This window comes from Pseudorasbora parva, chromosome 18, assembly GCF_024679245.1.
Source record: "Pseudorasbora parva isolate DD20220531a chromosome 18, ASM2467924v1, whole genome shotgun sequence".
Taxonomy (NCBI): Eukaryota; Metazoa; Chordata; class Actinopteri; order Cypriniformes; family Gobionidae; genus Pseudorasbora; species Pseudorasbora parva.
The window spans coordinates 32,590,542-32,615,587 of NC_090189.1; the positions used below are offsets into that span (position 1 = coordinate 32,590,542).

At 37.9% G+C, this 25,046-nt stretch overlaps 1 protein-coding gene across 1 annotated transcript in view; it reads left to right on the forward strand.

Annotated features, from left to right (window-relative positions):
• arl10 (ADP-ribosylation factor-like 10) overlaps nucleotides 1-18,179 on the forward strand; it is a 28,801-nt gene extending 10,622 nt beyond the window's left edge. Inside the window, exons 2-4 of the mRNA XM_067423986.1 lie at nucleotides 4,895-5,069; nucleotides 13,998-14,173; nucleotides 14,555-18,179. Coding sequence (XP_067280087.1) covers nucleotides 4,895-5,069; nucleotides 13,998-14,173; nucleotides 14,555-14,722 — 519 coding nt within the window. The 3' untranslated portion in view covers nucleotides 14,723-18,179. The remainder of the gene's footprint in view (nucleotides 1-4,894; nucleotides 5,070-13,997; nucleotides 14,174-14,554) is intronic.
• Nucleotides 18,180-25,046: the final 6,867 nt, after the last annotated feature.

Consider the following 25,046-nt stretch of genomic DNA (forward strand, 5'->3'; position numbering starts at 1 on the left):
CAAAAAATACATTTGCACATAATTGAAAGTGATGTCCTAATACTTTTAATTGTTTTCTATAACATGGGCTTTAAAGAAGGTCATGCGCTGTGTTTGCAAAGATCACGTATGACACCTCTTTAAACTAATTATTTATTGATAAAATTCAAATGGATAAAAAAAAAAATTCACATGATCTTATAAAAGAGGCTGTTTATAATAAACTTCTATAAATTATATGCACGCATATTACTCTTACCTGACACTGATATTAAAATCATTGTTGCGGTCTCTGTGATTTGGCTTAATTTATTTTTAAGAGAAGTGTAAGGATAATATAACTTCAGCATTTGGACAGTATTCTGCACTCATTTGAAATTGACATTTGACATCACCTGACATAAAATTAAAGAATAAAATGTAATTGATCTCAGAGATGTGAGTGTTGTGGTTCCTGGTCATAGCAGCACCAGTTGCTGCAGTTAATGAGGTGAATTCAAATGACTTTGACATAGTCCCTTTATTTATTTTTTCCCATATTAAATGCCTATTGGCCTGCTGTGCACAGTTAAGCTGATGCCACCGGGGTGGCGGTGCCCCCGGCTTGGGCCCGTCATCGCTGCTCGCAGCTTTAATTTTTTTTTGTTATTATTATTATTTATTATTTTTTTACGCGACTATTTGGGCAGTTTTGGGCCCCTTCCCATGCTCGAAAACTCTTGAAACTTTGCACACGCATCAGAATGCGCGGCCATCAGGGCCGGGCTGAGGCTGGGACCCGGGCGTGGCAGGGGGGCTCGACAGCGCCCCCTAAAGTGGGCTCTGAAAACGGGGTCTATAAATCAAACACACTTGCACGTACATATATGAAACTCGGTACACATATAGAGCTCATCGGGCCGAACAACTTTCGTGCTCTAAGTTATGCGTCAGCCCAACAGGAAGTGAGCTATAATGGGTTGTTCGGAAAACGCATGCTGTGGAATTTGCGATACTCCTCCTAGACGATTCACCCGATCAGCACCAACCTCGGTCAGCATGAAGTCAAGACACTGAGGATGCTAAATTGCGAGCAACTTTTTGATATCTCAAACGGTTTGGCCGTGGCGAAGAGACGAATTTATGGCGAGAAAAGGCAAACAGGAAGTATATTATAACTTCTGCATACATTAATTCATTTTGATGAAACTTCAGCTGTGTGTTCGTTGTAAGAGGACGATCACATGGATATGACGTTTGTGAGTCAAAGTTATAGCGCCACCAACTGGCAGCAGGAAGTGTGTCATTTTCAAAAATGCTTTAAATCCCCATCTTATTTTCACCCGATTTACTTCAAACTTCATCAGTATAATGTCAAAACATGGCAGATATAGACATATAAATGGATTCCTGATTCTTGAAATACTGTTGTCATGGCAACGTGTCAAAGTCCAATAATCTTTTTAGGTGTTTTTGAGACCCTTAGCATGCTTGAAATTGCATGAAACTCAACACACACATCTGACATGCTGTCCAGAAGATGCAAGCAAAGATTCAGAAACGGGCGTGGTAGAGGGGCTCAGTAGCGCCATCTTTTGTCCAAAGTGGGGGGTTAGTTTTATGTACATTCACCAAACTCGGTATATATATTGTACATTTCGAGCCGGACAACTTTCTAATTTACAGTCATTAGCTCTGACCAACAGGAAGTCAGATAATTTGGTTGGAAGATAACAAGAAGTCGAAAGCGAGCTCTGAGTTTTTACCTTGTCCTCAAAAGCGATTCATTCAATCTCCTCCAAACTCGGACAACATGAAGTAAATATACAGAAGATGCTAAAATGCGAACGGTTATTGGATATCTCAAACGGTGTTCCTGTAGCAAAAGCCTAAAAAATACAAAATATGGACACAAGTACCTGGTTCATAAATAAGGCTATACTCCCACCTGCTGGTTATTCTTTATATCACACTGTTTTTTTGTTGTTGTTTTTTTTCAACACTTATGCTCTCACTTAAATGACCAGTAGAGGGCAATATTGTATAAGTTTTCAAGAAAAAAAACTTGCCTCTGTGTGTGTGTGAATGATTTTCTAGCCTGGTGGGGACTTAAACCTGAATGCACACAGACTCATGGGGACTTCCCAATGGGTACAAAAGCTTATAAATCAGACAGAATGAGTTCTTTTGAAAAGGTGAAAATGCAGAAAGTTTTGTGTGATGGGTAGGTTTAGGGGTAGGAGCAGTGTAGGAGGACAGAATATATGGTTTGTACAGCATAAAAACCATTACGTCTATGAGTCCCCAAAAAGATAGCGAACCAGACATGAGTGTGTGTGTTTGTGTGTGTGTGTGTGTGTGGAGGGGGGATGGGCTGCAGCTAACACACACACACACAGTAAGCTGCAGGTGTGTGTGTGTGTGTGTGTGTGTCAGTCACTTTCTCTCGATGGTAATAATTGAACCGTTACATAACATAGGCTAATACAAATGTAAAAAATAAGTTAAAAAAATAAAAAAATACTTTTGAATTAAATACAGGTTTCCTGGACTTACAAAATATTGCCCTTCAAAAGATAACTTTGCACATATTTGAAAATGACCTATTATATCCTATTACATTAGAATTCATCTATAATTAAATTACATCATAGGTGTGGCTTGAAACTTTTCCCCACCGTTTAGACTTTACTATTATTGTTTTGCTGAAAAATATGTTTAATCTAAATCTCACTTTGCCCCTCTCTCTCTCTCTCTCTCTCTCTCTCTCTCTCTCTCTCTCTCTCTCTCTCTCTCTCTCTCTCTCTCTCTCTCTCTCTCTCTCTCTCTCTCAGTATGTGTGTGTGTGTGTGTGTGTGTGTGTTTGGAGGGGGATGGTGCCAGCTTCATTTTGATTGTGAAAAGATTAGCTCATTGCTGTGTGCTTTGGCAAGCATTAAAGGATAAAAAAATATATATTATTCTGGGTTACAATAAAATTATAGAACCAGTTAATTTGTAACAATAGAAAAAACACATTTGAGTTTCCTTTTCAAACAAAGAAGTTTGTGTAACCTAAAAATAAGCAGATTAATGCCTTTTATTTGTGGACGAAAATGACAGGGGTGGGGAGTATAGCCTTAGTTATGAACCAGGTTGGATATGTCCTTGAGAACACCGTTTTGAAGATAAAACTATTGTTATTGCAAAACAGTGTTTCCAGACAGTGAAGAAAGAAAAAAACTTTCTCCCACTGTTTAGATTATCTTGTTTCTTTTGGAATTAGACTCTGTCTCTCTGTCTGTCGTTCCCCTCCCACCTCACTCTCCCTCTCTGAGTTTCACTCTGTTTGGGTTGTTTGTGTGTGTGTGTGTGTGTGTGTGTGTATGTGTGTGTGTGTGTGTGTGTGTGTGGAGGGGTCTCACTCTTTGTGTGTATCACCTTGTCTCTTGATTGTCATAATTTAAACCTTCATATCACAAATAACTATCACTTTAGTGTGAAAAATAAGTTTAAAAAAAACAAAAAATATACTATATCTTTAATTAAATACTGGCCTTCTGAACTTACAACATTTTGAGCTGCAAAATATACATTTGCACATAATTGAAAGTGACCCATTATATCCTAATACATAAAAAAAAAAATCTATATTTAAATTTCATAATAGGTGTGGCTTGTGATCATAGGGGTACCAGCTGCTGTGATACATGTGGCATATTAGAGCAATTTTCAAATATTCTCCTGTTTAAATGCATATTGCCTGTCGTGCACATTCTCAGCGGTATAAAAACATGCTGCATGTTTTAGAGAGGTCGACTTTGACCAGTAAATATATTCAGATGACTTTGATATCGTTATTTTAAATTTAATTACATTTAAACATTTAAAAGTGGCTGTTTATAATACACTTCCATAAAATGTATGCAGGCATATTCCTCTTACCTGACACTGATATTAAAATAATTTTTGCGGCTTCTGTGATTTGGCTTTATTTTTTATTATTTTTTATTTAAAAAAAATATTGAATGCCACACATATTGAAATAAAACAAGCATGCTTTTTGCTGCATAAAATTGGTGAACAATCACAAGCTACGGTAGGTCAAAAACACATAAAGAGAAGTGTAAGGATAATACAACTTCAGCATTTGGAAAGTATTCTGCACTCATTTTGAAATTGACATTTGACATAATCTGACATAAAATTAATGAATAAAATGTAATTGATCTCATAGATGTGAGTGTTGTGGTTCCTGGTCATAGCAGCACCAGTTGCTGCAGTTAATGAGGTGAATTCAAATGACTTTGACATAGTCCCATTATTTATTTTTTCCCATATTAAATGCCTATTGGCTTGCTGTGCACAGTTAAACTGATGCCACCGGGGTGGCGGTGCCCCCGGCTTGGGCCCGTCATCGCTGCTCGCAGCTTTAATTATAATTATTGTTGTTGTTAAAGGAATAGTTCACTCCAAAATTAAAATTCTGCCATAATTTACAGCAGATCTACCATAGTGTGTGTGTGTGTGTGTGTGTGGGGGGGGGGGATACTTTAGTAGTCAATGGGGGCTGAGATCTGCTTGCTTACAAACATTCTCTCAAATATATTTTGTGTTCATCAGAACAAAGAAATGTATACAGGTTTGGGACAACTTGACTTGGATGAGTAAATTATGAGAGAATTTTCATTTTTGGGTGAACTGTCCCTTTAAAAACATTAAACCAGGCAATAAATAAACCTGTTTATTTTCTCTGCAACTGCAACAGAATAGCCAAAGTAACAGAAACTGTGTCTGTCTGCTATTACACAACTATAAGACCCAAATAAATGATGGCAAGGCTTGTATATTTTTAGAAATTACATAATTAATTTCCTGCATCATGCTCTAAATCCAGTCTTGCTGTTTTGCTCATTTCCTGCCTTCTCTCCCATGGCATGAACGTGTGTATATTTAGGAGGAGGTGGAGCGCAGTGAGAAGCAGGTGCTTGTTCTCGGGTTGGACGGTGCTGGCAAGAGTAGTTTTCTGCAGGGTCTGAGTGGAGCGGGCTACAAGAGGGGCTGCCAGCCCACACGCGGCTTCAACTTCATCAGCCTACACACACCTGCGTGCCAGCTGGACTTCCTGGAAAGTACGGAACGGTGCCAGATCACCCTTTTCATATATTCAGCTGCATACCTTCATGAAAAAGAAGTACACTTTAGCATTCTTAAAAAAAGAGTACTTATTATGGAAAAAATAAACTTTAAATAAATAAACTTAAAGGGTTGCCCCATAATTTTTTCACCCTCACCTTCTGATAATGGCCATACACGAATACCTGACACATGACCGATGTAGGTACTGTATGGGTCGGGTCAGAGGTCACTCTTCCGCTGCAACTAGACTCATGTATGGCCGTTACCAGAAGCCAGTGAGTATAGTTTATAAAGTTATAAATATGGATATTTTTTTCACAAAAACATATTGCTTTGCTTCAGAAGGCCTTTATTAACCCCCTGGAGCAGTTATAGCCCCCTAGCTGGTGCATGATGGATGGATGCACTTTTTTGGGCCTCAAAACCTCTAGGATTCACTCCAATTATAAAGTTTGAAAGAGCCAGGATATTTTTAATAGACCTCCTATTGTGTTTGTCTGAAAGGAGAAAGTCAATCATATACACATTAAAGGGGTGATGAATTGAGAAATCAACTTTCCCTTGAGCTTTTGATATATAAAGGTCATGGTAATATAAGAATATCCCGTAAGTTTCAGAGCTGAAAACTTTCTTGTTAGTCAAAGAAAAGCTTTTATAGGACCAGCAAACGATTGTGAGCTTCATTCTTATGTCATAGCGCTACGAAACACCACCTCTACAGCACATCTAATTCAGTAGACTCGGCCACCGACTCATGAAGTCGCTTATGTGAGTAAAACGTGTTTTTATATGTAATATTATAGCATTGTTATAGATCGTTTTGCTTATGCGTACGTGTCTAACTGAAACATACCTTTAGCACGCTGGACTCAGACATGTATGGGCCGCAAAGTCCGGCAAGCCGATCAATCTCATAATATTCTGTTCTTGACCTTTGCTGTTGTCTCTCGATGTTACATTTGAAGGGTGGCACGCACACACGTGTGTGTGTGTGCACGCTTATATTGACCGATCGTGTGGGCTTTGTGTAATATTAAAATAATAGTCCAATCAATCGTGGGTGGATGAGAAATAAATCATTGTGTTTGTTTTGATAAAAACATTTATGAGCCCTGTGGTCGAGAAAAATCATTCCGGCGGATGCTTCTCCCTCAATCTCTCCTCTCCCTCGTGAACTGACAGAGGAGCTGAAGCTCATTAAATATGCAAATCTAATCCAATCCTTGCTGTAGGAGTCTACTTCCAAGTCTTCAGTGCATCACGCCCATCAAAACCCAGTGTTTTGGAGAGAGCCTCAAAACCAGTGTAGAAAATAGCCTATTACTTATTAGTTATGATGTTTTTGAATGGAAAAACCACACAAACATCATTAGTTGACCTCAGACAACAGTATAAAAAAATAAAAAAAGCCAGTTCATGACACTTTTAAGTGGCTTGAGAGTGATATGGGATCATGTTAATTTTTGGGTGAATTAACCCTTTAAGTTCAAACTGAATGAAATGTTTTCAGACACTTAAATTTGTTTTGCAAATGCAATTAGTTGAACTTAAGAGTGCTTTTGACCCACTTAAGTACATTTTCATAGGATATTTTATAATTGTACTGTACTTTGAAATATGATTAAATGTACTGCCCAATGTACTGACAAGCATTTACAGAAAACTAAAATATACTTTAATTCAATTTCTGTTGAAAATGCTGTCATGCGTTTAAATATTTATGTAATTACACATTGTTAATGAATATACTTCACACTAAGTACATTTAAAATATATTATTTGATATTATTATAGATAATATCAAATAACACTTCTGAAGTCGTGAGAGCTTGTTGCATTCAAATGCTTTGTTGTCAGAAAGAACAGGAATCATGGAAAACATGGTTTATTTTTGCCTGTTCATTGGGATAATCTTATTAAAGCCTTAGAATCCCATTCGTTGAAAACCATATAAACATTCACCGCGCTGATAGTCTAGATAGTCAGCTCGCGGAATTTCAGTCAAATACAAGCCATTTTAACTGTGTATAAAACATACAATACGCTTCAAATGATTATTCGTATATGTAGAAGTGTCATTCACTTCTTTAATGACAAGAAAATAAAACGAATAAAGCATACCAGTCACAGCAGCAATCGTTCTCCCCTCCGCCATGTTTAAAGTTTATGGCACGCCCAGCTCAGGAACTTGGGTATCAAAATGATCCCAGTGGTAAATATGACTAGAGAGGGTCTTCATGTCCCATTTTTAACTACCCTTATGAAAATGAACCATGGTTTTACTACAAAATATAAAAAAACAACACAAATTAAAGCACAACCAGTTAGGTTTTGCTCTCGGGGTCCCCCTACAGTCGGGAAACAGTATTGTCCTCTACTACTGTTGTAAACTCTGTCATTCTACATCAGGAGATGCGTGCATGCAGTTGTTGACACATGACAACCATGATAGCCCTGAATACTGTAGAAGGAGTTCACATGCAGGTGTTGTGCTTGCGTCGCATGTGAAATGTCTTCATCCCAGGTACAGTGGCATATGTTTCAGCATGTCATATGAATATAATTTCATGGGTTTTATTTTTTTAATGCCAAATGAACGCGATGCGTACGTTTACAAGCCAGTGTCATTAGAGTAGCCTAGTCTATTGGATACCGTTTTATAGAATCTATATGATACTTCAATTCAATGTTTGAGGGGTAGGTAATAACCATATATCGTCAATATTATAATATCAAACTACCATAGATTAATCTGCAAATTTGAATTATAGCTTGAGGCAAGACAAATAAACAAATATCACAGACATGTTACGTATCCTAAAATATGATTTTGTACGTCTTACGTATTTACTTGCAAGAATGTAGCACCTACCAAACTTATTCGTGCCGGGGTGGGGTTGGAAGTGACATATGCCGTAAAGCAGTCGCATTTTGTAGTTCTTTTTGTTCTCGGGTTACTACCTGAAACTTTTTGAAAGTTTAAAAGTACGATTAAAAACTATACAGACCCTGTCAGGCTATAGCAGACGTGTCATTCAACTTATTGGAAGTTGATGTATCATCACAAGTGTCTTGAAAATATATCATGAATGTTGAAAAGTTGAAAACCTGGTGCTGATTTATAGGTTGGGTAAGTGTTATTTTAAAACTGCTTTACAAAATGGACTCGGGCTGAGTACCTAAACAAGCTTGTAGCCAATCAGCAGTAAGTGGCATGTCTACTAATGGCCGGAAGAAGAGAGCGCTCAGTCCACGCCATTATTCAAACAGACAGACATTAGCCGAGAGACGACAGATAAAGCAAAAAAGGGCAAAATGTCTGTGGAATAAAAGAAGGCTTAGGCCGGAGACACACTGCAAGCGTGGTGTGAGCGTGGCGTTTCTGTTGCGTGTCAGCCGCGGGGCGGCTGCGTGGTGTTTTATCTGTCTTTGCACACCAGAAGCGTGTCTGACGTGGCGCTGCTGCTGCTATTAATGTACAGGGAAGCCCTATACTTCATGTTAAATATAAATATATTGCCTAGCTATTGATACAGCAAAGACAACGTCGGCAGTAGCCTATTGACCATACAGACCTATGGTATTGACGGCAAAATAGGCTACAGAATATTTAGTTCTGTATTGACAGGTTTAATATTTCAAAATCGATAATTATGTTGTTTTTTATTATTACAATTAGGCCTATATCTGCATTTGTTAACCTACAGACTTTCAAACATGTAAATGTCATTTATTAATAAATATTTGTGTCAAAATGGCATATAAACATCTTTTCCTATTCTATTTTGCCTAGAAACGTTTCCAACACGCTTGCATGTCGCGTGAAAAATAGGCTCTTCTATTTGAAGCATGTACGCGTGTGACGCAGGCAGTATGCAAGCTCTAACCGGTTAACATGGGAGCCGAAATAAAAACGGACACGCCACGCAGCCGAGACGCTCACGGCACGCTGACGCTTGCAGTGTGTCCCCGGCCTTAGGATCAGGCAAGAAATATCCGCTTTTCAGTGCTGGAAAAAACTCAAGGAGCACAAAGTCCTGCAATCGGACGCCGAGGTTGCTTTATTTCTGCTCGATAGGTGAGTAACATTGGTTTTGTTTCACAGAACTAATATATGCTGGCTTTTGCTTAGTTGTCCATTTGCAATCGTTCGTTCACTTCAGCGATGATAAAGACCCATTAATTTCCGCTCCATATAAGACTGGAGCGTCTAAACCTCCTCACTGTCTGTTTCAAGCGTCAGCTCACAAAATGTGTCCGACAAGTAAGATGCTATACTCCTAATATACAGGTCCTTCTCAAACAATTAGCATATTGTGATAAAGTTCATTATTTTCTATAATGTAATGATAAAAATGAAACTTTCATATATTTTAGATTCATTGCACACCAACTGAAATATTTCAGGTTTTTTAGTTTTAATACTGATGATTTTGGCATAAAGCTCATGAAAACCCAAAATTCCTATCTCAAAAAATTAGCATATCATGAAAAGGTTCTCTAAACGAGCTATTAACCTAATCATCTGAATCAACTAATTAACTCTAAACACCTGCAAAAGATTCCTGAGGCTTTTAAAAACTCCCAGCCTGGTTCATTATTCAAAACCGCAATCATGGGTAAGACTGCCGACCTGACTGCCGTCCAGAAGGCCATCATTGACACCCTCAAGCGAGAGGCTAAGACACAGAAAGAAATTTCTGAATGAATAGGCTGTTCCAAGAGTGCTGTATCAAGGCACCTCAGTGGGAAGTCTGTGGGAAGGAAAAACTGTGGCAAAAAACGCTGCACAATGAGAAGAGGTGACTGGACCCTGAGGAAGATTGTGGAGAAGGACTGATTCCAGACCTTGGGGGACCTGCAGAAGCAGTGGACTGAGTCTGGAGTAGAAACATCCAGAGCCCAGTGCACAGACGTGTGCAGGACATGGGCTACAGGTGCTGCATTCCCCAGGTCAAGCCACTTTGGGCTACAGAGAAGCAGCACTGGACTGTTGCTCAGTGGTCCAAAGTACTTTTTCGTATGAAAGCAAATTTTGCATGTCATTTGGAAATCAAGGTGCCAGAGTCTGGAGGAAGACTGGGTAGAAGGAAATGCCAAAGTGCCTGAAGTCCAGTGTCAAGTACCCACAGTCAGTGATGGTCTGGGGTGCCATGCCAGCTGCTGGTGTTGGTCCACTGTGTTTTATCAATGGCAGGGTCAATGCAGCTAGCTTTCAGGAGATTTTGGAGCACTTCATGCTTCCATCTGCTGAAAAGCTTTATGGAGATGAAGATTTGGTTTTTCAGCACGACCTGGCACCTGCTCACAGTGCCAAAACTACTGGTAAATGGTTTACTGACCATGGTATTACTGTGCCCAATTGGCCTGCCAACTCTCCTGACCTGAACCCCATTGAGACTCTGTGGGATATTGTGAAGAGAAAGTTGAGAGACGCAAGACCCAACACTCTGGATGAGCTTGAGGCCGCCATCAAAGCATCCTGGGCCTCCATAACACCTCAGCAGTGCCACAGGCTGATCGCCTCCATGCCACGCCGCATTGAAGCAGTCATTTCTGCAAAAGGATTCCCGACCAAGTATAATTGAGTGCATAACTGAACATAATTATTTGAAGGTTGACCTTTTTTGTATTAAAAACACTTTTCTTTTATTGGCCGGATATATGCTAATTATTTGAGATGAGATTTTGAGTAATTTTGGGTTTTCATGAGCTGTATGCCCAAATCATCAGTTTTAAAACAATAAAAGACCTGAAATATTTCAGTTGGTGTGCAATGAATCTAAAATATATTGAAAGTTTAATTTTTATCATTACATTATGAGAAGGACCTGTATATTTGTTTCTTCTTTTCATGATCTATATAACCTGGTCATAATTGTAATATGTTCGTTAGTTGGACTGTCGTGCTTGTGCCATCGGGTTATTCATGAGAACGGTTTGTGTTTCTGTGATGGAAGGGATGACTTTTTCATTGAGCATTCACCCTGGATTACCATAGTAACACAGATTCCGCCATATTTGTTGCCTGGGTTACGTATATGTGGGGCGGAGCCATCAAAATAGGGGTGTGTTTGTTTTTGTGATTTGAAATATCAACAATGGTTACCAGAAAGTACCCAACCCTTACCCAACCTTTAACCATGATTTTGCTATTCTAACCATAGTTTAACCATGGTATATGTGGTAAAACTGTGGTTAAACAAATGGTAATCAATTAGCCAAAAAAACATGGCTACTACACTTTTACTAAAATAAAACCATGGTCCATTTTTTGTAAGGGTAAGACTCCACTCGTATTTCCGATAGTAAGTCAATGCATCAAGATTGAGGGTTTGATTGAGTGTTTATGCAAGCCAGGTAATCTTAAAGATGCTTGGAAGGGAATTAAGAGAGTACACTAGCATTAAATCAGCATGTCAGTAGAAAATGTAATTTTAACTTAGGATACGTAACTAAACAGTTCAATGAAAAAAAAAGATTCAGGTTTCAAAACATCCTTTGCAGTTGATGAGAAGTTTTTTTTTAAAGACACCTTGAGCTCTTTTAATAATTTTTAAATGAGTCCAGGAAGCATATTGAGATAGATGAAGGCCACACCACTTAATAAGGCCCCAGGCCCGTACGGTATTTGTGGTAGAACATCGAATCACTGTGTTGAACAGCTCAAAGTTCTCCACTTACTTTATCAGTCTTCCTTAGATCTACGGCTGGTACCTGATATGTGGAGAAGTTAAATTTTTGTACTGTAAGAAGCTAAGCCATAGTTTTTGAATGACCACCTTGACCTCTTTGGTCATGAAGGCTTTTGAAAAAGAGAAAAAAAAAGATATTTAAAAAGTAAGTTACCTGGTTGTCTTAATTTTGAGTTAATTGAAAATAAAACAAATTGAGTTAAAGGGTTAGTTCACCCAAAAATGAAAATTATTTCATTAATTACTCACCCTCATGACGTTGGACACCTGTAAGACCTTCGTTCATCGTCGGAACACAAATGAAGATATTTTTGTTTTTAGCTGATGGCTGAGAAAGGCTTCAGCAAGGCCTCTATTGGCATTCAGTACATTTCCACTCACAAGACCCATAAAAGGCACTAAAAACATCGATACAAAGTCCGTCTCACTACAGTGGCTGTACAATAATTTTACAATGCGACGGAAATAGTTTTTGCGCACACAAAAATCAAAATAATGACTTTATCCACCAAGTTATTGCTGTGAACTCGATGCATGCGCGAGAATGACGCAGATCCGCCGTTCATGACCCAGAAGAGGAGGAGCGCCGCTATCGCGTGAGTTCACGTCCAAGACCTACACGGAAGACAATAACTTAGCGGATAAAGTCATTTTTTCAAATTTTTTTGTGCACAAAAATGATTCACGTCACTTTGTAAAATTATTGTACAACCACTGTAGTGAGATGGACTTTGTAACAACGTTTTAGTGCCTTTATGGGTCTTGTGAGTGGGAATATACTTTCATTTTTGGGTGAACTAACCCTTTAACACAGAGCATTTTTGAGAACCCTTTATTCAAATAGTATTAAAAGATGTTGTAAGCATAATGCGTAATTGTTTTATTTGTAATAATGCAGTGAAACATGCCAAATTTTAATTATTTCACATTTTTAAATTTATGTGGTTCAGATACAATATTTTGTGTTTCTCTTTATTAAACTAATTTTCTTCATTGTATCAACTCAATTATTTTATTTCAATGAACTCAAAATTTGAAGGCAACCAGGTTACTTACTTTAAGTTAAACCAAAAAAATGGTTTTACAGTGTAATGACGGTTGCTGGACAAGTCCTAGATCCGTTGCAGTTTGCATATTACGCTGGAACAGGTGTAGATAATGCAAAGCTGTTTTTGCTAAATGCTATTTGTCGTTATCTGGAAAAGAGTGAGGCTTTTGGGCGGCTTTTGTTTGTGGACTTCTCGCCTGCATTTAATCTTCTGCAGCCTGTTATTTTAGTGCAAAAACTTAACTTATTTGTCAGGTTAATTTTAATCATAGTATAGTCTCACGGATCATGAACTTTTTAACAGAAAGTCAACAGAGGGTTAGCTTATCAGATATAGTAAATATTTCTATAGGTACACCGCAAGGTTGTGTACTCTCTTCTATGTTGTTCATACTTTATACAAATGATTGTCAGAGTTCACAAGATAATAGTTATCTGGTGAAGTATGCAGGTGATACTGTGCTTCTCGCTTTACTTTCACATTCTGATACGATCTGATTTTTTGTAGTATGAAATTAGATCTGAATGTATCAAAAACAAAAGAAATTATTATTCATTTTAGTAAAATAACCTTAAGTTTCAATCTGTGGTCATTAATAATGCACAAGTAGATAGTAGCAGTAGAGGAATATAAGTACCTAGGAATGATTTTTGATATGTTTAAAAAATGTATTCTGCTTGACCAAGAAAGCTTCATTCTTCTTCAGAGAGGAATCTCAGGTCATTTTACAATTCATTCGTTGAAAGTATCTTGTCCTTTACTTTTGTTTGTTTTTAATCACCGTGTACAAACAACAAAAATTATTTACAAGGTATTGTTACTATGTGCTCAAAAATTATGGGAGTTCCCTTACGAAGCCTTACGTTTTACTTAGGAGATAACATGCCCTTTACATTTGGACTTTAAATATTTAATATTAACTTTTTTAATATTATAATACAAATATTATACATTTACTTTTGTGCCTGAGGCACTTTATGTAATACATTTGGCTGATTATTATTATGATTATTATTAGTTTTCTTCCCTTTTTTGTGTATTTAAATGTATATGTTAAGTGTTATATGTGAAATACCATGAGAGCCTAAACTAATTGCCAGAAGTTGATAAAAAAAAGCTCTGAACAATTTATGGTAGTAGTAACATTACATTTAATTCGATCACCTTGTCCCATCAGTTGGAGGTGGCGAAGACTTGCGAATGTACTGGGTGGATTACTTGAGGAAAACACACATCTTGGTGTACGTGGTGGACTCCTCCGATAGAGGCCGGTTCCCTCAGGCCAAAGATGAGCTCCATCGGTTACTGACAGCAGAAGCTGATCTTCCAGTGGTGGTCTTGGGAAACAAGCAGGTGACCAAAAGCCTCAGTCCATGGTTGAACTTTAACACTGTTTAGTGTTATTGATTTCCACTGGGTTTTTTTTGTGTTTTTTTTTTTTTTCAGTTCAAGGGAGTTTCAAAGGTAGTTTTAAGGTAGTTCATCCTATTTTGAAGAAATAGTTTTTGCCCATAAAATGGATCCAAAGTAGCATTGGACGCTGTTGACCTTAATTGTTAAATAAAAAGACACTTAGACATTTTGAAAAAAAATTAAATAAATTTTTTTTACACAGAAGGAAGGCAGACCAGTTTGGATTTTCATTTTTGGGTGAACTATACCTTTAATAGAGTAGTCCCTTGTGTTTTTTTCACTGTGAATCTAGACCAAAATGCTTTTTATACCCTTATCCAGGATAAGCCCGATGCTGTTAGCATCCCGGAGCTGCGCGAGGCTCTTTCCCTGAGCTCAGTGGCGGATCATAGGAAGCTCTTCCTGCTGGCTGCTCAGTCGGGATCTGAAGGATTAAGCAGAACCTGTGGCCTCCAAAATTTCCAGGACCTGCTTCTGACATTGGTGTGACTGGTTCTGACGCGGAGGACTGGCAACGGGATCTTTTGTAACGAGGGAGCATTCCATGAATGGTGTATTCCCCGAATCGTGCGGGGAGTAAGAAACGTTTGCTTCAGGATAATGCCACTGTTGTGACATTAAGGAGTTGAACAAACATTATTTTTCCTAAATGAGTACTGTGCTGATGAGGGCATTATTGCTGCTAGTTACAGTGTACAATATCTTACTTTTCATTAACATTAATATATATTCAGTATTACGAAGAGTGTATTGCATATCATATTTATCTCTGCATGTGTAGTTATATTTCCGATTAACAAACTTGTGTATAGCGGACAAGTTCTCCTGCTTGGAACAGGATGTATTTAGCTTGAAAATTAGGCCTGTTTAAGGGCAATTGCAAATGTTCCTCATTTAAAGATTTTTTATTAAGCAGCATTTTTTATTAAGTTAAATTAATACAATTGTGGCCCGGTTTCACAGAAAGGGATTAGATTAAACAAGGATTAGGCCTTAGTTCAATTAGGGCATTTAAGTAGCTTTTATAAACGTGCCTTAGGAAAAAACCTTACTGGGGTGCATCTTGAGACAAAACACTGGCACTGACATATTTTAGGATATGCCAGTGCAAGTTGCTTTCAGTTAAAACAGCTCAAACTTGCATTTTAGTCTGGGATTAGTGTATGCCTTGTCTGTGAAACCTGGTGTATGGATTATGTACATATTAAATTATGAAATAAAATGTTGTGTGTATATATAATAAATATTTAATTGCAAATTTTAATTTAAAGGGGCTAAATGTTAGATTTATGTTTTAATCACTTTTTATTGCCAAAAAAAAAGCAATCAATGAATTAACCGTTAAAAAAAAAGACCTTATCCAATAGTCTCATGGGCAGTGCGTCGACATATAGGGTATTATTGGCCATATTGGGCGTCCCAAGTTCGAATCCCAGCTTGTGGACCTTTCCCGATCCCATCCCCCTCCCACTTCACTTCCTGTCTGATCTGCGCTGTCCTATAATAATAACGGTTAATAACAAAACCTTCCCTGAATTCCTAGGATGTCTATTAAAGCCTACAGGCTGATTTGTATGTGAAGAAGTCGAGGGGAAATCGTGCCACTATGCAGTGTGCATGAGTGCAAGCACAATAATTCAAAATTGTTGTTCCAAACCTGTATGAATTTCTTTCTTCTGCTGAACACAAAAGATGATGAATATTGGACAGCTGATGGGCAACATTGACTTCCATAGTATTTTTTTCCCCAAAATATGGAAGTCAATGGGGTCCACCAACTGTTTGGATCCCCATATTTTTCAAAATATCTTGTGTCCAGCAGAAAAAAAGAAGGTTTGGAACAAAATGAGGCTGAGTAAATGATGACATTTCATTTGTGGGTGAACTATCCCTTTAAAGGCCACCAGTATTGCTGATGACAAGGGTTTCCGCATTATACATATAGCCCCTTTAAAAATATGTGTATACATCTGGACAGAATAATTTCTCTTTTTTTTGTATTACTGTAAGGAGAATTGATATTTTCATAATTATCATGACTAATGTGACTAATGAAAATTAAGCCTGTTTTTAGGACCATTTCAAATATCCTTTATTTGTAAACATACAGTGGTGCTTGGAAGTGAACCTTTTAGAATTTTCTATATTTATGCATATACATGACCCACAACATAATCAGATTGTCACTAAAAATAGGCTACAGAACAGTACGATTCGGGACGGTAAACACTGATCCGACTTGCGTTTCCACGGCCAACAGTAGTGATCAATGTCATTCCTGCGCAAAGAAGCAGATCTTGAAGAACAAGCTTTTATCGTTTCAACTGTATATAAAAACTTGCCATTCCCCTTTATAGCACGCACAAGTGAGTGACAAATCTTAGTCAACCAATCGATATTTTTAGGTACCAAACTACTGTGATAGGTAGCCAAACAGAAGGGTCCCAAAAAGTGGTACAGTACAGTTCGGTATTTTGGTACCATTAACAACCATATTGTACTGTACTGCTCAGTGGAAACAAGCCAAACAAACAAATGACAATATTATACTTGACCATTTATTTATTATGGAAAAGTATCCAATATTACAGATACATATCTGTGAGTGGCAAAAGTTTGTGAAAGCTCCAGGATTAGCAGTCAATTTGAAGGTGAAATTAGGCTCCACCTGTTTTTAAGTGTTTTCAATCAATGGGATGGCGACCAGGAGTCAGTGTGTGCCCTGTTTTATTTAACGGGGATCTAAGCAAAGTCTGAACTTAATAAAGTGTTTGTGGAAGTGAATCATGGCACAGAGATTTCTGAGGAACTCAGAAAAAGAGTTGTTGTTGCGCATCAGACTGGAAAAGGCTATAAAACCATATCCAAGAGTTTGGACTCCACAGTGAGACAGACTGAGTACAAATGAAGGAAAATTAAGACAATTTCTACCCTCCCAAGGAGTGGTCGACCAACAAATATTACTCCAAAAGCAAGATGTGGAATAGTTTGCAAGGTCACAAAGGATCACAGAGTAACTTCTAAGTGACTCTCTCAACGTTGGCTGATGTAAATGTTCATGAACCCACCATCAGGACAGGAAAACAGCCATGGTGTACATGGCACAGTTGCAAGAAGAAAGCCACTGCTCTCCAAAAATAACATTGCTGCCCATCTGTAGTTTGCTAATGGGAAAATGTTTTGTGGATGAGACAAAATAGAACTTTCAAACGAAAAGTGTTATATTTGGAGAAAGAAAACTGCATTTCAGCATTTCTTATTCCATCTGTGAAGTGTGGTGGTGGTAGTAGTATCATGGTTTTGGCTTATTTTGCTGCATCTGGGCCCGGAAAAAAAAGTTAAAGTGATAGTTCACCAAAAAATGAAAATGTGATGTTTATCTGCTTACCCCCAGGGCATCCCAGATGTAAGTTTGTTTGTTTCTTTAGTAGAACACCAATGAAGATTTATAACTCCCACCGTTGCTCATATAATGCATTTCAATGGGGTGTATATCTGAGAGTCACTATGAGATTATATATAAAAAACACATATACATACAAATCCATATTAAACACAGCGGCTCGTAACAATACATTAATGTCTTAAGACACGAAACAATCGGTTTGTATGAGAAACTGAACAGTATATTTTTTTACCTCAAATACAACACTGAATTTAACATTTCTTTTTGGGTGAACTATCAATTAAATGTTTTGGAATGGCCAAGTCAAAGTCCAGATCTTAACCCAACTGAAATGTTGTGGAAGGACTTGAAGCAAGCAGTTAATGTGATAAAACCCACCAACATCCCAAAGTTGAAGCTGTTCTGTACTGAGGAATACGCTAAAAATCCTTCAAGTGGTTCAGGGACTGATCAGCAGTTACCGGAAATGTTTAGTTGCTGTTATACCACTATAAATATGTAATACAGGATACCTTTTCTCAATAAATAATTGACAAATGATATACTGTTGTCTCATTTATTTATGGGTTTTTCTTTGTCTACTTTTAGGACTTTTGTGAATATCTGATGTTTCAGGGTCATATTTATGCAAAATATAGAAACTTCTAAAGGGTTTACAAAAAATTAAAGCACCATTGTATGCTGGTACAGTTAAACCAAAACTAATTGATACAACAGATCAATTTACTTTTAATTTTTTTTACTAGTGGGCAGTGTTAGGGAAAGTTACTTTGAAAATTAATGCATTACAATATTGCATTACTCCCTTAAAAAGTAACTAATTACGTTACTTAGTTACTTTTTAAGAAAAGTAATGTTACATTATTTTTGCATTTAACGTTTTTCACCTGGACTGGGCTTATTTTTAACAAAAAAAAGTTATATTTCTGAGCAAATATAAAGACCCTTTCACACCAATAAGCCTCAGGTAACACTTCATCAATAAAACCAAAAAATCTGACTCATTAAAGGTCAGCAGCAAGTACATTGGTCAATAAAGTAAGATTGAATGCATACAAATATTTGATTTATTTAACATATTTAATTATTGGAGGTTTGCATAGTATTCTTATTTCGCATTTCACAGATTTTATTAATTTTAAGGAATACCCAATGTTTTTTTTTTTTGTTTTTTTTTTTGCAAATGAGATTTAGAGAATGCACGCTCATATTGAGCCTAGAACTACAATAACCATCATGTTTACACACAACGACTCCACACTTACGATTTATCTCAGCATTGGGACAAGAGAGCGGTCAGTCAATAAATGGGAAAATAAATTAACTTGCGTTAGCTATTTAAAAAAGTAACTCAGATATTTTTTTTGTAAATTTTAAAAGTAATGCATTACTTTACTAGTTACTTGAAAAGTAATCTGATTACATAACTTAAGTTACTTGTAATGAGTTACCCCCAACACTGCTAGTGGGTGCAGGGCACTAGTTTATTTAAGTTAGTATAGCAAAATAAAGTAAACTGTGAAATATTATACCCAAAAATGCGTCATAGAGTGGACTACCAGTACAACCGATAAAACATTTAGGACCAAAATGATTCAGACACTTTGACCTGACCATGTTTTACAGAAGTGTTTTTTCTTGAAATGCTTTTACACCACGGACTGAACAAAATGAAGCATTGCTTGGTCATTGGTTGACCTAAATTGATATTATCTAATTGTGTACTTAAATTGAACAGCTGATGGTTGATTGTAATCCATGATAAAACTTTCTATCAGTTATCTTACATTGACAAGATCAATTTGTTCTGACAGTTTAACTCAGTCATATTTTATTACCATTTTCTAAACTATAGTGAATAAACTGATGTGAGAAAATGTTGGAGGTGTCTGAATAAATGTAGGTTTGACTGTGTGGTGTGTCTCTGTCTATCTATCTATCTATCTATCTATCTATCTATCTATCTATCTATCTATCTATCTATCTATCTATCTATCTATCTATCTATCTATCTATCTATCTATCTATTTATCTATCTATCTATCTATCTATCTATCTATCTCTCTCTCTCTCTCTCTCTCTCTCTCTCTCTCTCTCTCTCTCTCTCTCTCTCTCTCTCTCTCTCTCTCTCTCTACATTTACATTTATGCATTTAGCAGACGCGACTTACAACTCAGGAGTACAAGAAGCGATCCGTCAAGAAGAAGCAAAGAAAACGCAAAACGTGCCATAAATACCAAGTTTGTATACTCAGAGTAGCAAAAACCAGAAAAGGGAAGAAGAAAAGAGAAATAGAGGAGGAAGAGGTTTAATTGCTCACGGAAGAGATGAGTTTTTACCTGTCTTTTGAATGACGCGAGTGATTCTGTCGTGCGTATGGAGGACGGAAGATCGTTCCACCAACCAGGAACAATGAAAGAAAAAGTCCTGGAGAGGGATTTCATGCCTCTCTGTGATGGTACCACAAGCCTTCGCTCATTAGCTGAAGTCCAGCCAGAAGCGCATTGCGATAGTCAAGTCTAGAAATCATAGACGTAATATATGTAGACGCCCCATAGACTTACGCTGCTTATTGGAGTGGACGTATCAGCGCGGCGCCATCTTGGATGGGTCTCCAATGCGCCGCCCCCCGCATTTATTTCTACTGAGGAGGATGTATTCTCAACTACAATGATCATAACTCCCCGAGTTTTTACCGGATTTTCACACGGTTTGGTTTGTTACAAACTGCAGAGACTTATTTATGATACAGGACGCTGTTACACATTGACAATTCTGCTTTCATGTAGAAAGACTTTGTATTACGAGCTTTAACTAAGACATATGGTAGACTATGACATATTGATAAATTTATAAATGAATGAATTTTATATTTTAATAAAGAAACAAGTTTGATTTTTCACTTAGATTTATTTCTCACACACACACACACACACACACACACACACACACACACACACACACACACACACACACACACACACACACACACACACACACACACCTTCTGTAACACATACAAGCTTCCATATATATACTGTACCAGCTCAGAATTATTATTTTTTTAAAGGCCTAAAGTAAACGTTATCATTCCAGGTCATTCCAGCATTTTACATTACCCTGTCAGGCTTGCAACTGGGACTGGGGAGCATAAAATACAGGCATAATTGCTCGCTCTCCATTGACTCTGAATGCTAGCGTTGATTGGAGAGACCCAACCAATATGGCGGCGACGCTGGATCACGCTCCAGCACATCATTAGGCGTCTACGTATATGATGTATATGCTAGAAATGACCAGGGCTTGGACAAGAAGCCCTGGACAAGAAGCCTTATCTATCTATATCCTGATTTAAATGCATATGGATAAAAAAAGTTGCTTATATCAGAACAAGATGGTTTTTTATATCATTGATAAGAGAATTCAGGGCATGTCTGTAAATGTGTTTTCCTCATATCTTAAATAAGGGCATTCCGTGAGTGATTAACCCAACTAATCCTTAAACGCTTTATTTTGCCTCCAGCATGCCAGATTGAGCAGTTGATAGTGGATACCTCAGATAATTCTCATTTCAGGCATCGAATAGAGCTGTTCTGAAGTTGCGCAGCTGTTCGAAAATAAGGCCTCCTCACTGTGAAATCAATACAGTCTGGTTATGCAAGTGGGTTGAATTAGCATCAGCAAGAGCTAGTGGTATGAAGGAAGAACTATTTAGCCCATATTAATTGCAAATTACATTGGCTACAGATACTCCTACCCTAGAGCTACATGGACAAATGAAATGCCATAATAAACAGTTTTGCAATGCAAATGCAATGTATTTTTAGTCTTGTGATTGTTGCGCAACGCTGATTTGTAATAAGCAGAAGTCTTATACATCTGACAGTCCTGGAAAACAACTGTGTGGCCAATAGTTTGATGTAACTTTTATAACAGTTGCTGTTAAGACTTTATTTTAACGCATTCACAACTCATGCTCTTTCAGTATGCAGCATGTGACAAGATAAAGTGATGAAGCAACAGCAGTGTCTACAGGAGCTACAGCACTGCAAACATGTACAAACCTCTGTGATTATTCTTTATTAAAGGAATGTTCAATAGAAGTTCAAGTCTATCAACGTCATTTTTGGCAATATTGCAGAAAATAATTGTCACGTGAGGATAAAAAAATCTTATGACTATATTTTGTAACACTACTTTACAGTGTCCTTGACCTATGTAACATGTACTTACTATAGTAATAAAAGTAAATTATGCATAATTACATGCAACTAACTCTCAACCAAACCCTAATCCTACCCTAACCCTGTAAGTACATGTACTCAATTAATATAACTCAGTATTTAAAGCCTGCAGTTTCGACTCATAACCGGGAACAAACAAGCACACTTGCAGAACTCCGTTGCTACTCCAGAAAAACAAACTGCATCCACTGTTTAACACTGGGTTATTTAGGAAGCCAAACAAGGTTATCATTCCCTCACAACCAAAAAACACTCTTCTTTAGTGACATTGTTGTCTAAAAACTAAATATCCAAACTGATCTCATGAAATGGCGTATATATGACATGCCAATTTGTGTGCCATTTTGACGTGCTATCAAGACGCATAATTCGCTTTTTAGCTTGTTTATCAACGCCGTTTCATTATATCCCCCTACACAGCCCCTACCCCTAAACCTACCCAACACAAGAAACATTCTGCATTTTTACATTTTCAGAAAAACATAATTTATTATGTTTGAAAAATCCAATTGTGGACACACACACACACACACACACACACACACACACACACAAAATGGTTTGTTTCGAGCGTATACATACACGCAGAATCACACGGCATAGATACACACGCTGAGATGATGGTTTGTTTCGGCGTAGAAATTTACGCGGAATCACACGGCATAACATAGCACGCGGATACCTCAAAATGCACAGACAACATGTGTGTTATATGTTTACGCAAAGTGTTTATGTTTACGTATGTTTACGCAAAGTCATGATGTCACGTTGAATTATCAGCACTGCCAATGCGGCTTCTGTAACCCGAACTAAGCTTGTTAATGATGTGCTCTTACTCTGGTTGCGCACACGCTCATCCGGAAGAAGTGCCCCTTTATGGGATCATACAGGACCATACTCTAAAAAAACTTTCCGAAGCTTATCCGAATCCTGAAGGAGTGTATTTGGCACAGAAATATTCATACGTCCAAATAATTTTGATTTCCAGGCGAACTCCAGCAATTTCAAAACTAATCAGCGTGATTAGGAAATTTTGCCAAAGGATGAAACATTTCCCCACTAGGCGGCTGCATATATGAAGGGGGATGTACATCTAACCCTAAAAAATGTTGTTTTTGGTAGTATTAAGTGTCCTTAATAACATACTACAAGTTTACCAAAGTTTGACCACTAGAAAGGTATAATTTTCAAGATGGCGTCCAAGATGGGCAGGAAGCCCTTAAAATATCCTAACTCCTTCATTATTTGACCAAGCCAAGTAATCTTGGTGTCTAACCCCATGCTTTCTGGGTCTATGAATCCATTGAACTTGTATTTTTTGCACTGATGTCATTACATACTTATGGAATACATGTTTTTGTGAGATTACTGTAAGGCTTTATCTTTGTTTGGGGTGGACCAGAGATGTAAATGATTTAGCCTATGTCATGTAAATTAGAGCTGAAAATCTTTGCCAGAACCCCATAGGAACCCTACGGGTTCGGTTGTAATTTCTATCATTTTATACAGGCTCGTGCCAGGCTCGAGGGAATTAGTCGCTGATAAGGCATGTTGATAGAAGCTGTACAGTGCCTAGGATCAACCTACAATCACATTGTTTATTACAGCATCGAAACCCATCCCTTTTAATATCGTAAATGGCAAGGGGTTTGAAGAGCTAAACTCTGTTATTCCCCGCTGTGTGACAATTGCGAAAAGGTGCAATGAGATGGCAGAAGAAAAGAGGGAAGCTTTAGTACAGAAACTTAAGACTGTGTTGAAGGATGGCACAGTCGCAATGACCACAGACATGTGGACAGAGGATTATAGGAAGATTAGTTGACAGTCACATGCCATTTCATAAGTGAGGATATGGAATTGGTGAATAAAACCCTGACAACTACAATGTTCACTTTGAAAGAGGCAGAGATGGGAGAAAATATCAGACGGGAGATACTTAAACTACTGGTGACAAAGTTTGGCCTTGACATTTCCTCTCACAGTAAAATTGTATGGGTGACCAATGAGGGTGCAAACATTAAATTAGCTCTGCGGTCATACTAGAGATTGGACTCCACTGACCACGTCATTAATATGGTACTGCGCCACGGACTCGACATTGTCGAGTTATCCAAAGCCGACGGTGCTCCGGACATAGGAGATACCATTTCTGCTGCTAAATCATTAGTGAGGTACGTTAAACAGGATTGGCTGCGCAACTGTCAACAACATTGCTGCAAATGGGAGACACTCGGTTCAGTACGGTGTACCTCACACCGACTTCAATACAGGCCATTTATCATGAGCTCCATGAAAAGCTGGAGGCTCGAGGGCGCATTGAAAAATATAGCACCGGACACACTGGGCTTTTTGAGACTTTCTGAAGCCGTTCTATGAAGCACAGCGGGAACTTGAGGGAGACAAGTATCCAACACTTAATAGTATGTGTCTCTGGTGTGAGAAACTGAAGCGCCACTGTCAGCCTAATGCCTTGGACTCCCTTCAGCAAGCTGTCGTGCGTAAACACATAAAGTGATAATACAAGACCTCCACAAGATTGCGACATTCCTCTGGCCAAAATGTAACCTGCTGAGAATGTTGTCACACTCAGGAATGCCATACATGCTCATGTCCGCACTCTTCTGCAAGCCATGGCAGTAGGTGCACCAGACGTGGTGATTCGAGACCCAGTCCCAGAGCTCTCCTGAGTCGAACACACTGCTCCAGCAAAAAGGGCGAATTTTGCAGAGTGGGAAAATGTCAGGCGAGCTGACTGGGAAGATGACGAGGCCACTCATTACATTGAAGCGGCTGTCATGGAAAATGAAATGGATGTGGAAGGCCAACAAACTAACCTTCCCAAAATTAGCGAAATTAGCCAGATCAGTATTATCAAATTTTGTTGCAATATTGTCCTGTTTAACACTGTGAAGCTGCTTTGAATCAATCGTCATTGTTAAAGCGCTTTATAAAAAAAGTTGATAGCAGTAACGGTGAAAGGGTGTTCAGTGCTGCTGGACGCACCATCTGCGCAGGACTGCGCTGAAGCCATCTACAGTGGATTCAATAATTTTCCTCCGCAAAAACATGTAGGATAAGCTTGGTGAGTAATTTTTTTTTTTTATTATAATTAAATATTAATTGAGTCTTAAATGCATAATGTAGACAAGAGTATATTGGCTAA